Here is a 13599-nt window from a genome sequence, read left to right on the forward strand (position 1 = left end):
ACTGCCATTATATTAGGAGCGCACTCAGTTGAGTGACTTGTTTGGCAGGGATTCCGCAGTTAAGTGCACAGTAATTTGTACAGACATATGCACTGCAGCTATGAGAATATTATAGATTTACCGGTATTAATTTGCCCTACAGAATAATATCTGTAATATTGACAATTAATATTTGAGGAGAAAAACAAGGCCAAACAAGTCACTCAACTGAGTGCACTCCTAATATAATGACAGTTGACATTGGACATAGGCCTATACGTCAACATATATGCCTAACTTGGAGTCAGGCCACAAAGGGAAACATTGAAGGAGGAGGATTTGGTCCGGTGCTGTGGATTGAATTCGGCGTAGCTCAGTGATCAGAGCGCTTGGTACGTAGAACCAAGGACCCGGGTTCGATCCCCGGCGCCGGAGCGAATTTCTCTCCTCAAATATTAATTGTCAATGTTACAGATATTATTCTGTAGGACAAATTAATAAATCTATAATATTCTCATAGCTACAGTGCATATGTCTGTACAGATTACTGTGCACTTAACTACGGAATCCTGGCCAAACAAGTCACTCAATTGAGTGCGCTCCTAATATATGCAATGGCAGTTGACATTGGACATATACGTCAACATATATGCCGAACTTGGAGTCAGGCCACAAAGGGAAACATTGAAGGAAGAGGATTCGGTCTGGTGCTGTGGATTGAATTCGGCGTAGCTCAGTGGTTAGAGTGCTTGGTACGAAAAACCAAGGACCCGGGTTCGATCCCTGCCGCCGGAGCGAATTTTTCTCCTCAAATATTAAAATATTTTTGGCCAAAAAAACGCAGAATTGTATTAGGGAAAATCACTAAATATACAAAAATAGTCCAAAGAATTGAACAAAGAAAGAAATATTTGATTAGACACAACGTAATTATGGGCAAAATCATAAAAAAAAAAAAATGGAAGGAAAGCTTGCGTATAAACCAGCAAAATGATGGAAATGGAGTTTAGGACTCAATATCATTCACCGATTCATATTAACAATTGTAAGAAACAGAAGAAATTTTAATAAAATAGGAAATGAAGTAGTAGCCAGTTCAGTAGATGATGACACAGAGGGGCAGTTATTTAGATAGATAGATTGACAGTTTGTTTGTTAAATACATACACATGACATATTTAATCATTAGTATCTTCATCATCTCCGGTTGTGAATACCAGCTATAACGGCTGGGGGGATCATCGTGCTAACCACACGATACCTCCATTCTGGTTGGATGATCGTCCACCTCTGCTTCAGCATGTGGGCGTGAGGCCAGCAGCCGGCTGGTCGGTTTAGGCCCTTCACGGGCTGTAGCGCCACAGATTATTATATATTATTATCTTCATCATAACTGACATCTCCAAAATAATTTGGTATTTTAATGTTATCCAGTGGCGTAGCATCAATGTAAGCTAAAAAGCTCAGCTTCCCCAGTTAATAATACTTTCATAATAAACCTGCAGTTTATGGACAAAATTATTTATTAATTTTAATAGAATTTATATTTACGCGTTAAATATTGTGATGCAGCAGTAAACAAGAAGCCTGCACACACCAGCTTCCAAGCAGACTGGTTTCTTCTGTGTAACCCACCCCGCAGATTTTCCATCCCTTTCGAACTAAACTACACTGGTCGCAAGGCTCGCAAGAAGCTAACTTTGACATTGAAAATAAGTAGTTTCCGAGTTATCCCTTTTCGTCAGTTGTGTTCAGTTGAAGTGTTAGTGTGCATTGTGGCTGATATAATAAATAATGAGTGAAATAACAGTTCCTGACACCAATTTACTTGAATTTTTTAGGACAATTCTATTATCAACACTGACTTAAGAACAAAAGTGTGATCTAAAAAACAAATGACCGACTCCCTTGCTGTCAATTAAGGACACACTCAAAATACAGACGCATACTTACGTAATGATACTAATACTGTATCTATTGACCGTTAATATTGTGATTTATCTAAGTATGACAGGGAGTGAGCGAATGTCATACCTACACGTGTCTATTTGTTAGAGATATGTGTAAACCGTGATTTACTATGTACCATTTGAGGTCATGCCTTATTGGTGTTACGAGGTTCCAACCAATCTTCGACTGCTGACTTGACATTGACTACTATTTATTTTAAGACTATATTTTTGTAATACGTTTTCTCATATTGCATGAAAGACAACTTGAGTTAGCTTCCCCTGCTCAAAATTTCATGCTACGCCACTGATGTTATCTAAACTTTTCCCTATTACATAGGTTGTTATGCTGTTATTTTGAATACTTAGGTCCATTCAGGAGATATGCTAGTAGTAAACATTCATATAATTCAGTTGTGGTTTCCGTTACATTTCATATTCTGTTTAGTTATTTGCAGATAACTTGGCTTTGCCGAAAATGATTTTTTAAATTATTAATTTATATTGTTACGTGTTCATTTCTTATATTTATTTAATCACAATGAAGGTACTTTGGTGTACTGTAATAGAATAGTAAAAGGTGTACATATTAATATTTTGCATCATTTACTGTATTAAATGATCCACATATTTATTGTTAGAAAGCTCAAATTTAGTTTTATGAAGTCTTAAAATTGTGGCTTTTTTTCAGGGGGATAATACATATGCAACGATCCAGCACCCTCCACGTCGAGGATCCCTTAATGCTGTGATGTCTCTAGCAGGGGAAGATATTGGAGACTATGCAACTCTGTCAGGGGGCACAGCTCTGCACAACAGTGGAAGTGCTCACAGTTCACTTAGAGGCACACCGAGAGATGTAAGTGAGGCTTCAATAACATTTAATTAGTGATATGGAATAAGTAAGACAATGACAAGAGAATTAATAATGTAACATATGGGTTTATTCAAAAGTCATGAATGCTGTTCATTGTTAGAAGAGAGGCTAAAAATGATAGAGAAGAAAAATAGTGACTCTGAATGTTTTGAAACTTTTTTTATATGTGAATAAACTCCAATGTTTTATGAATGAAATTGTAATATTATTTCTCTATAAATATAATAAATTTATCCCGTACACATCCCGTAAGGGCAAAGGCCTCCTGTTGTCACAGGGAATTGCTCATAAGTAGACTCCTAAGGTGAGCGAGTCCTTGGGAGCTTGGTCATATTACTGATATTTCTTCGTTTCACTGTTCCTGACTTGCCTCTTCGGTCATTTCTACCATACTCATCTCCCACACTTCCTCATATCACTTCACACGAATTACACTCACTGTTGTTGACTTTCTGTCCTATCTGGTGTTTGTTGATTCATGTTTGGTGCCCGCTGCCTCCATATACTTCTCTGTCTCGTGCCACTCTCGACCATTGACTTCCTGCTCTGGTTCTGAAGTAGTCCGCCCATCTGGTTTTTTATCGTCCCACGTGCCGTCATCCTTCTCTCGGGTCCCACATTGTGATGCGATTCGTCCATTTCTGGTGATCCATACATGCTATGTGGCCACCCCATTTCCATTTTAGATTTTCTGCCCTTTCTACCACATCGCGCATTTTTGTCCTTATTTCCTCGTTTCTGAGTCTGTCTCTTAGTGAAACATTTAGGATCTTCCTTTCCATTCTCCTTTGACAAACCTATAGCTGTTTTTTCTGTTTATCTATCAAGGACCACGTTTGACAGCCATAGAGTAATGTCGGCATGACACATTTGTCTAGGATTTCAGCTTTCGTACTTGCTTTTTGCCGTTTGTCCATGAGTAGGAATTTGAGCGACCAAAATTTGTTCCATGCCAGTCCTATTCTGCGTTTGATTTCATTCTCTGTGTTCTTGTTTAATTTCTCTATAAACTTTCTTCTTAATAAAGAGGACTTTAAAATATTATTGACTTTAGAATAACCCTATATGTGAAGGTGTTTGTTTTCTGCAATCCACGATAAAACCAAAGGGTTCTATTGCTCTCACAAAAAAAATCCGTTAATACATTGTTGTACACTTGGTCAAAATAAAAGTGGCCGACCTCTTGAGCAGTTAATATTTTTCTAAGTCCCTTCGGGTGAGTAAACCTCTGTGCGCCATTTTCAATAACTCCATAATACGAGGTGCTGATTTGGGCTACCTCCATAGCATGCTTGGAGTGGAGCAGTGGTTAAACTACTTAACTTCTATGCAGGTAATGAATTTTTTGTTTTATCTTTTCTTTTATTTTTTATAACTTGTTTTAGTGTAATGTAGTCAAATAATTTTGCTTATGTTACTTCATGTTACTTACAGAATTGGTGAAAATTTGTGGTTATAATTCCAGGAAATCAGGATATATATATATAGTCATCAGGATTATGGGCTTTCTTCTTGTTTACAATTGTTACGTTTAGGTCCTGATGATCATGGATTTACGTTAGTATAATAATCATATTCCCTGTAGCATAACTTGCAAATTAATTATGCCGTTTATTTAACCGTCAACATATTTACTGAATGTTCCTTAGGCAATAGAGTGTAAAGCAGAAAGGATTAATAAAATAATTAACACAGCATTTTAATATGAAAGCCTCTAATTGCCATCTTTAGTGTTACTTCCATCTAGCATCAAAAGTTTCTATTAACACGAAAAACTGTACCACCACGGCCACCTGGCGGCGAAATTCTCACTGCTTACTCAAGTAGAAGCCTTTGATCGGTCAGGGACTAGACGAAAGTTCATTTGACTAGCAACCACCATGACACACAGAAGTGAAGGAACGAGGGAAGCATTAGTCCACCTAATTACTGAGTGTGGATTTTCAACTGCTTGGAGATGGGTTACAAATTATTTGGATCCGTATTTTCCAGCACATGCCTGGTAATGGTAAAAGGCGCATTTCCACGCCACAGCAAGATGCTAGATTGGTCGAGGAGGTTGAAAGGAATCCCTTTCATACTGCCACAACCTTGAGAGCTGCTGTTAATTTTCGTGGCCCATCCAGAATGTTAGAAAACATTTAAAAAGTGCTGGAATAAGATCGCGAAGGGCTGCTCGTAAAGATATCCTTACAGATGGACTGAAATTTGCGGAGGAAAATCTTTACTGCGACTGGAGTAGAGTTATCTTTTCAGACAAGGTTCGATTTTCCACTGCTAATGACGATCCTGTTCTTGTTTGTCGTCCATCTGGAACCTAACACGAGGAAAAAGACACTGCCCCTAATGCCAGAAGTGGCAGAGTAGGTGTCTCGTGTTGGGGATGGATTTCTCAAGAGGGAGCTGGAACGATTTACTGTATCGAAGGAAAATTAAACGGGCTTAAATACAAACGATTATTAGAACGTGAAATGCTTTTTTACGCCAGGGAATGTTTTCCTGAAGGATTCTTGAATTCCAGCAGGACAATCACCCAGCCCATACATCTAAGGTGATTCAGGAGTGGTTATATCTCAAGCTACAGTGCACTCTCTATATTCTTCCATGAATGATTGATCTAATCATTTGTAAGCATTCTTGGACTAATATACGCGTCCACACGTCGCGATGACATAGCTCAGAGCGTGTTTTGTTTGCAGTACATTTGCCATGCTAATCACTATTAATGGTATAAGACATGGCACCAGTTGGCTATATCAGTTCAATTCTCAGAAGAGTGATAAACATAAAAATTTGTCGGCTCATGGTGAGAAACATTCACAATTGCCAAGAGTCATCCAAACACAAAAATCACACTGTGACAAAATCGCTATTATCTGTCACAGCGATTTTTCCAGTGCTGACACAGTTTGGAGCTGTGATGGCAAAATGCTGTCATATCCCATCGCTAAATTGTACCACATAGCGGTACCTTAATGATATAAAAGTTGTTTCTCCATATAAATGAATGACGTCTACAGGACAAGAGCAGGTTGGGGACAACTCGCCACAGAAAATTGGCCATAGAGGCAACTCGCCACATAATTGGAATTGGTATCAAAGACAATTCGCCACATAATTGAAATTCGTATCAAAGACAATTAGCCACACATTAAAATTCAAGGCAATACTCAAATTCGTAACAATTTAGAATATATTGCTATGGTAACACAAAACAAATCCATAAGCTGTGAACTAATTCGGAACTATGGCAGAAGAATTTCGCTTCACAAAATCAGAAAGAGGCTCTGACAAATTAATATATAAAGCACATCCTTCCTTGTATCACGTGCTGGGGCAACTGCAGTTGGAAGTGGAAGAAATGGACAGATGCATAGAGAGATTGGAAGGTGGTCATTCTCCTACCAAAAAGAAGCGGAAGTACATCGACATGGACAGACGAATATCATGTATAGTTGAAGAATACCTGGGGTACAAGGCAGAAGGCACCGTCATCCGGTACTTGAGAGCTGTAAGTCACAACCTAGCAGGACATTTTTGAAACCAAATTTACATGTACATAGCAATGCGTAGTGGAATTTACTATTATTAATCTCTGTATTCATTCGAACATTATAGAGCTTCTGGAAGTCATGGATTTATCTTTGTACCTCAGTGTGACAAATTGTCTATCTGTGGAAAATTGTCTACTTGTGGCAAATGGTCTATTTGTGGCAAATTGTCTATCTGTGGCGAATTGTCCTTATTACCAATTTTCTGTGACCAATTGTCCCAGTTACCAGTTTTCTGTGGCCAATAGTCCGGAACCGAACAAGAGCTAATGGACGTCAGTGACTTCACTTGATTCACTGATCTCATAATCACAATCACTATCCCTCCTCCAGTTATTAAGGAATCTGTTTATGAACCAGTCTTTAAAACTACCCACGTGGATTTCATTCTCCCATCTAGCTGCCAAGAATGCTGTGATTCATGGCAAAGGAAGCAGTAATAGGCAGGCAGACTAACTCTCCTCATATTAAAATGAACTCGCTCCGTCAAGCATCCAATTAGTACGCAAATGACAAAGACAAAAAAACCCTAAAATTTTGGGGGAGTGGCTGCCACTTTCAAAATGTCGCTTATAAGTGTGTAATTTCCCAAGTGATTCTGTGTACTATGTTGTAAATTCGCCTCTCTTTTCTTGATTGTTAGCGAAACAAATTATTACTATTATCATTATTTTTCTTTTGCAAAAGATGTACGAGGCATCATTAGGCTTTCAAGGATCGACATTCCAAGTTCCAGACCAGCCACTAAATGGAAGCAATAACATTGCAAGCTGCAGTAATGATCCATTCAGACCTCGGACAGCCCTCACCATTAACAAGGATGGACAACCTGAGTTCGTAGCCGAGCTCATCTAACCTTGCATGTATGTGTTACACCGAAATAACTCATATCAATATTGTATCTATCAATATTGTGATACTGGACATTATCTTGATGACAACTGAAATGAAGGATATAAAAGGTGACAATACTATAAACAGATACAGCCTAGAGGAGACTTTAGTGTGCATTGAAGATTGTTTTATGGTAGTGTTGAGTTGAAATCAAGTTTTCAGAAACTTACGCGTAAGACTGTTGACGTTACTGGCAATTATGTTTTTAAGAGGAGAGCCAGGAACTATTGTCTGTAGATATGAAAGAGGATATTATGTCACCGAAGGGCTACGGAATGGTCCTTCCTTCTCCTGGATTCCTGCCCTGAAGTTAACCATATTTGACCAATTGGACCTTCTGTCACATCCAACTTTTTTCCCAAACTCTGGGCAGGGAAACAGTGGTAGAGTTAACATATTTTTACCATGGAGTTTATTAATGTTGAAAGTTTTTACAGTTTGGTATTTGTAGCAAAAGAATTCTGTGGTAAGAAACAGAAAGGACGTAACTCAACATGGAGTTTCTCTGATAAATGCACAGGAGAATTTAGATTATTTTATACATAACTATGAAAAACAGCTTACCATCTCCTGTAAATCGTTATTTTTATTGCTTTCTTCAGTGACAAAGAATTTACGTATTATTATAGTGAGTATTCATAAACAGAGCTTAATTTCTTAGGTGTTGATACAACTGGGTTGGCGGTGTGAGGGTAATTTATTGCACACATACAAGAAATCAATGTTTTCCAGGTTATCAACCTGGATGGACATAATTAAAAATTAAGCTCTGGCTATGCGAACTTACAGAATAACACAAGAAGCATGGTATATTTTTATTTTATGATAGAGCTCAATAACTTACTCACATGGCTGTACATATGTGATGAGTGTTAAGGGTTAATTGTAATTAACAAGTGTACAAATGTGATAGTTTCAGTTTGTGTATTTATGTTATGCAGAAAAATGTTATGTTATTTTATGTTCACCCCTTAAGGAGTACTTGACTAAATTATGAATCTGCAATGCTGAAACTTCAACTATTGAAGAAGATATCTTTCTAATCAGTTTATTAATAGTACCAAGACTAACTTATTGAATATTTCAAATTGGCTTTTAACTACTGTTCCCATTTCAAGAGAAGATCCGAGCAAGGAATGCGAGTTTTTTCCCTACTCTTATAACCAATCTGCAAAATGCTAGTGACTGAGTCTTGTGTGAGCCTTGTTGTCCCAGCTGACCAATGACCGAGCCTTGTTTGTTCCAGCCAGCCAATGACACCACTCCCATCCACCTGCTCCTTCAGAGGCACTGAGTTACCCTCTCCTCTTTCCCCGCAAGGATCATACTCTCCTCGCAGGGATCCTCTCGTGAAATTTGTACAGTAAGTTGTTATAATATTATGTAAAACATACATGAGTTTATAATTTCATTCAATTACTATTACTTTTATGCATTGAAGAATAATGTTGTAATTCTAATAACAGAGAATGTATAATGTTTCTGTGCTTTGTATTAAACTACTGATTGGTACTTGTTTTTGGTAAGAGAGTGGATTTCAGTTGCTGGAAAAAGAAGTATAGTTTTCAATGCTACAAGCCATAATGTATTTTCATGACTGCAAATTTCATATCAATAAAGTAAGACAGACATTTTAATGCACATTTGCTATATATTATATAAATATTCATCTACACACAAACACAGAAAGAAAATCAAGAATGAATTAGGTCAGGTAAACCTCGGTTTACAATGGTATTTTACTCCGGAAGGAAATGTCGCAAAGAAAGACAATGGAGAGAGAGAGGTGAGGGGAGAAAAAAAGAAATCAGCGTAAAATTAACCAAAGAATATAATGCAAGTCAAAGTTATGTTACAGGCCCCCTCAAAATTAACACAGATAAGTTAATATACATAATGTTACACATTCATTCATAGTTTTCTGCCCAAAGGCAGGTCCTTCCCAAGAGGGCTATAGTAGGAGAGATTAAGCCAGATTAAGAAGCTTCTCGCAGCCACGAGTGGAGCAGTACATGCACAAAAATGGTGGAAATTTCAAACTTCTTCTTCTGCACCTCCCCATTAAATTCATGTTTACATCAATGTTTGAAATGTAACCATACTATTACAAGTTTTTTTTTTTACTTTATTCTCCCTTTTTCGTAAAAAAAAAAACCTTGAGCCAATACCATCAGCATTTTCGGAAAATGATAACCCAGAAAGTAGAGGTAGGAAATGGGCTGTGAAATTTGAAATGATTTAGACATGACCAACCAAATCTGTTGTGTTAGAATGCATAAGATTTATTTAGTAACAATATTTCATTTTGTACATAAACATACAAAGATCTTTATTGTAATTAACTGTTTACTGTTTCCAGTAACATGTGATTTGTAAGAATGCATGTGGCTAGGAAAATCTACCAAATTAGTTTTATGTGATAACATTGTTATATATTGCAAATGAAAACTCATCTTTCACTATCTCTCAGTATTTTGAAGAAACATTTTGTGGGGTGACTACTCCTCCTATTTCCGCAATCAGGATACTTGCATTTAATACGTGAAGCCATTGCAATATAGCAGACATAAAAAGGAATTCTGTAACTAAAATTCAACAATTCAAAATGTCTTCTTTAAAATGTATTTCCAGAATAACAACTTAAACCAAGTGCATGCATATTAATTCTCCATTTTTAGGAGTGTAAAATCAGTGGCAGAATGTTAGTAAAAACTATGTTAGCATACTCAGTGAAGGCTGCTTAGAGTTAAAAGCGATTAACAGGAAAAAGATTGGATTGAATCCGTCTCTCCTATTATAGCCATCTTGGTCTTTCCTTGCAAACCCAGCATTCTCTAACATTCCCTGTTTTCCTTCTTCCTTGAAGTCTCCATATATGATCATTATCTTAATGTTGTCTATCATCTAATATATTCTTCTGCCACGAAATTTTCTTCCTTTCACCATTCCTTCCAGTGTATCCTTCAGTAGACAGTTTCTTCGTAGCCAATTTCTTTTCCTCTTCCTGATTAGTTTCAGCATTATTCTTTCAGTCTCCTCACCTCCATGCTGGGATCCTCTAGGATCTTTTAAGATCCGAAAGAGAGACTGGTGTGCAGAAAGCAACAGGAAGATACCACCTTTATCTCTCCCAAGAAAAACTGCAAACATGGCATGATGAGTTTTTCCATGGTAAAAGACTCCGGATGTACTCGTAAACTGTATTACTTGGTGTGTGGGGATGCCACCTTACTGCCTCCAAGTCTGCAGGTTGATTTGATCATGTCGCCACCACTAGACGAATTTTCTTCTCTATGACTATAATGGACTTCGTCTACCTGTGCCTCCTTTAGGAGTGTTTCATTCTCCAAGGTGAGGTAAACCTTCCTCTGTTCACTCATCTGCCTATTATAAAAGCCGTTGGTGAAAGCGGGGAGGCATTTATACTGATATAATGTATCGGACTCCATTGCGTTAGGCATAGTAAGGGTGTCACCATTCCCCATCACAAGGAGATGTCGATGGAAGCTTCCCTTCATCAAGTAGATAGTGAGATCTGAACAGCAATTCTCACTCTCTTTGGTGCTTTGGGGGACAAACGGTTTTTGAATTACAGACTGATTGGTAAAAGTGACATTGCGCATCCAAGAAAACGATGGAAGTAAGCATGAAGGATAATGATTATTTTTTACTATTATTTACTTATAAATATTTAATTTAACTAACAATAATAATTGCGTACCATCAATTATTTTCTTTAATTCGATATGTCAGCCTTCCCATTAGATATGTCTATACCACACAGCTGGCTGAAATTCATTGGAATATTAAACTTTTATATAAATTCAAAATATGTTTAATCATAAGTGTGAATTCCTTTAATTTTCCCCATCCTCAGATTGAACTTAAGATCTGTATTCCAGCTTTTAAGTCTGGCAATATAATATTTTTACATTTGTGAAACCATACAAATACTTTTTTTAAGGGCTGAGTGAATGATTTCAATTTCTCCATCATAATTTGTTGTATAGTTCCTGTTTCCCAACACTTCTGTAGGAAGAAAAGAAATGGCAGGTAGCACAAATTACAGCACCTTCTTTATGATTTGAAAAGAGAGACATCAGTGTAAATGTGAATCCAGTTATTTTGCGAATATCTTCTGTAGTGAGTTGATAGGATAATTGCCTTTGATTATTCAGCTTTTACATTTTTTTTTTTTTTTTTTTTTTTTTTTTTTTTTTTTTTGTTAAAAGTTACTGTATATCTAAATCCAAGAAAGATTGGACCAATATGTTATTGATTGTATTATATGAATCTAACAGAGTTTTTTTTCTGCTCGGTAGATCTAAATGTTTCAATTTTATGATTTCTTGGAAGAATTCCTTTTGGGTTTTTAAGGTGTGTATAGAGTCATGATACCTGCTTTATTTACTCGAATTGTAGAGCCTTGTTAATTTTTCATAGGTTTGAAGAGTCTATGTTTCAAGATCTAAAATGATTGATTTATTGTAGTCTATGTGATAATTTGCAAGGTTGCTATTTGTGTAGACTTAATCACTCCAATTATGTCCAAGTGAGTTGGTAGGATAATTGCCTTTGATTCTTCAGCTCTTACATATTTTTTTTGTTAAAAGTTATATCTATATCCAAGAAAGATTGGACCAATATGTTATTGATTGTGTTATATGAATCTAACAGAGTTTTTTTTTCTGCTCGGTAGATCTAAATGTTTCAATTTTATGATTTCTTGGAAGAATTCATTTTGGGTTTTTAAGGTGTGTATAGAGTCATGGTACCTGCTCTATTTACCCGAATTGTGGAGCCTTGTTAATTTTTCATTGGTTTGAAGAGCCTGTGTTTCAAGATTGCTATTTGTGTAGACTTAATCGCTCCAATTATGTTTAAGGTCTGGCACACATACTCGTTCTTGTTATCATTTCCCTTGTGCAGTCTTAAGTTGCAATGCAAGATGATGTGTATATGTAAGGACAAGTCTGTCGACTTAGTTATTTCATTCCGTCAATTGTTTGACTTGAACACAATCAGAGTCCAGTTGATTTTTCTGTGCGTGTTCCAACGTATCATCATGCAAGTAGCAGTGTGTGGGTGCACTTTGAACTTGCATTAAGTCTTTTCATTAGAAAATGACGGACGTCAGATTACTGTCGCACAAATATCTCGCCGAATTTATTGATTTATATAGATCTCATCGCCGAAATCAAGCCATTGGTTAGATGTTAACCTGGGAGTACCTATTAATTAGTCATTTTTTAAACCCATAGCTCCGAAGTCGGAACATGGGTGTTGCTTAGCAAAGATTTCCATTCCTACAAGAAATTTTGTTGCTATTATTTGCCAACAGGGGCAGAGGAACAAGTGGTAAGCTTATCACCTCAAACGCCACCTCGTATGCCTAGTTCCTGTGTAAAATGATCAGCATTATAATGTATATAGTTTTGTATAGATTTCTAATTATTTATTAATCGATGTATTTATCAGAAGCACATGTTACGTCTATGGCTATATAGTGCTAGCACACTGGCCTTCCATCCAGGTGGCCTGGGTTTGGTTCTCGATCAGTTTAAGTGGAAATTGTGGATAAAACAGACAATGCAGAGGGTTTTTCTCGAGGTACTGTCATTTTCTTCTTAATTCCACCAACTCTCTTGACTTAGCTCTCATTTCATCTGTCATCTCTAATAGTAAAAATAGGCTGGGGTGATGTCTGGAGACAGTACAGTTTTTTAATGTTTATCTAGGTCAGACCTGCAGAACTGTAGCTCCTCAGAGCGACTGTTTTCCTCCCCTTTCTTACCCCACCCACCTTTTCTACCAGTGCGGTCATGACGTTCTAGTTATGCTCAGCTGCATCAAAATTCATTCTCACGGCGGCAGATATGCAATATGCTATCAAGAATTACAAATGAACTGATAATTAAATTCTTAGGAACATACATTTAGAAAGTAAGAGAAAAATGAATGAGGGAAATAAATAAGTTAAAAGACATGTAAAATAAATTTTAAAAGTATATGTATGCATATAATGTAAGAAGGTCTACCTATGTATATATCATTCTATTACTAGTAAAGCCGATTAAGTCCATTTTTTGTGTAAAATAAGTTAAGTACAGTCCCCAACTTGTCTCTCCGTGCTCTGTATTCTACTAAAATGAAATAAGTCCGAAATGTTGCATGCAGGCAACAAACCAATTACGTTATTTGAAGAATTTATTATGATTTTTCGTGCATTAATAAAGTTTTAATTCCTGTTTTTACAAAACTAGCATTACTGGTCTCAACTGGTTTTACTAGTAATAGGAAGATAAATAAATTGTACGTTGATAAGTGAGTGATAGGTATATGACCTGTT

The 13599-nt window shown here is 36.7% G+C and overlaps 1 protein-coding gene across 1 annotated transcript in view; it reads left to right on the plus strand.

Annotated features, from left to right (window-relative positions):
• Cad87A (cadherin 87A) overlaps positions 1–8390 on the plus strand; it is a 237899-nt gene extending 229509 nt beyond the window's left edge. The window contains exons 35-36 of the mRNA XM_069815945.1: positions 2620–2787; positions 7044–8390. Coding sequence (XP_069672046.1) covers positions 2620–2787; positions 7044–7211 — 336 coding nt within the window. The 3' untranslated portion in view covers positions 7212–8390. The remainder of the gene's footprint in view (positions 1–2619; positions 2788–7043) is intronic.
• The last annotated feature ends 5209 nt before the right edge of the window (positions 8391–13599 follow it).

Source organism: Periplaneta americana, chromosome 17 (assembly GCF_040183065.1).
Source record: "Periplaneta americana isolate PAMFEO1 chromosome 17, P.americana_PAMFEO1_priV1, whole genome shotgun sequence".
Classification (NCBI taxonomy): domain Eukaryota; kingdom Metazoa; phylum Arthropoda; class Insecta; order Blattodea; family Blattidae; genus Periplaneta; species Periplaneta americana.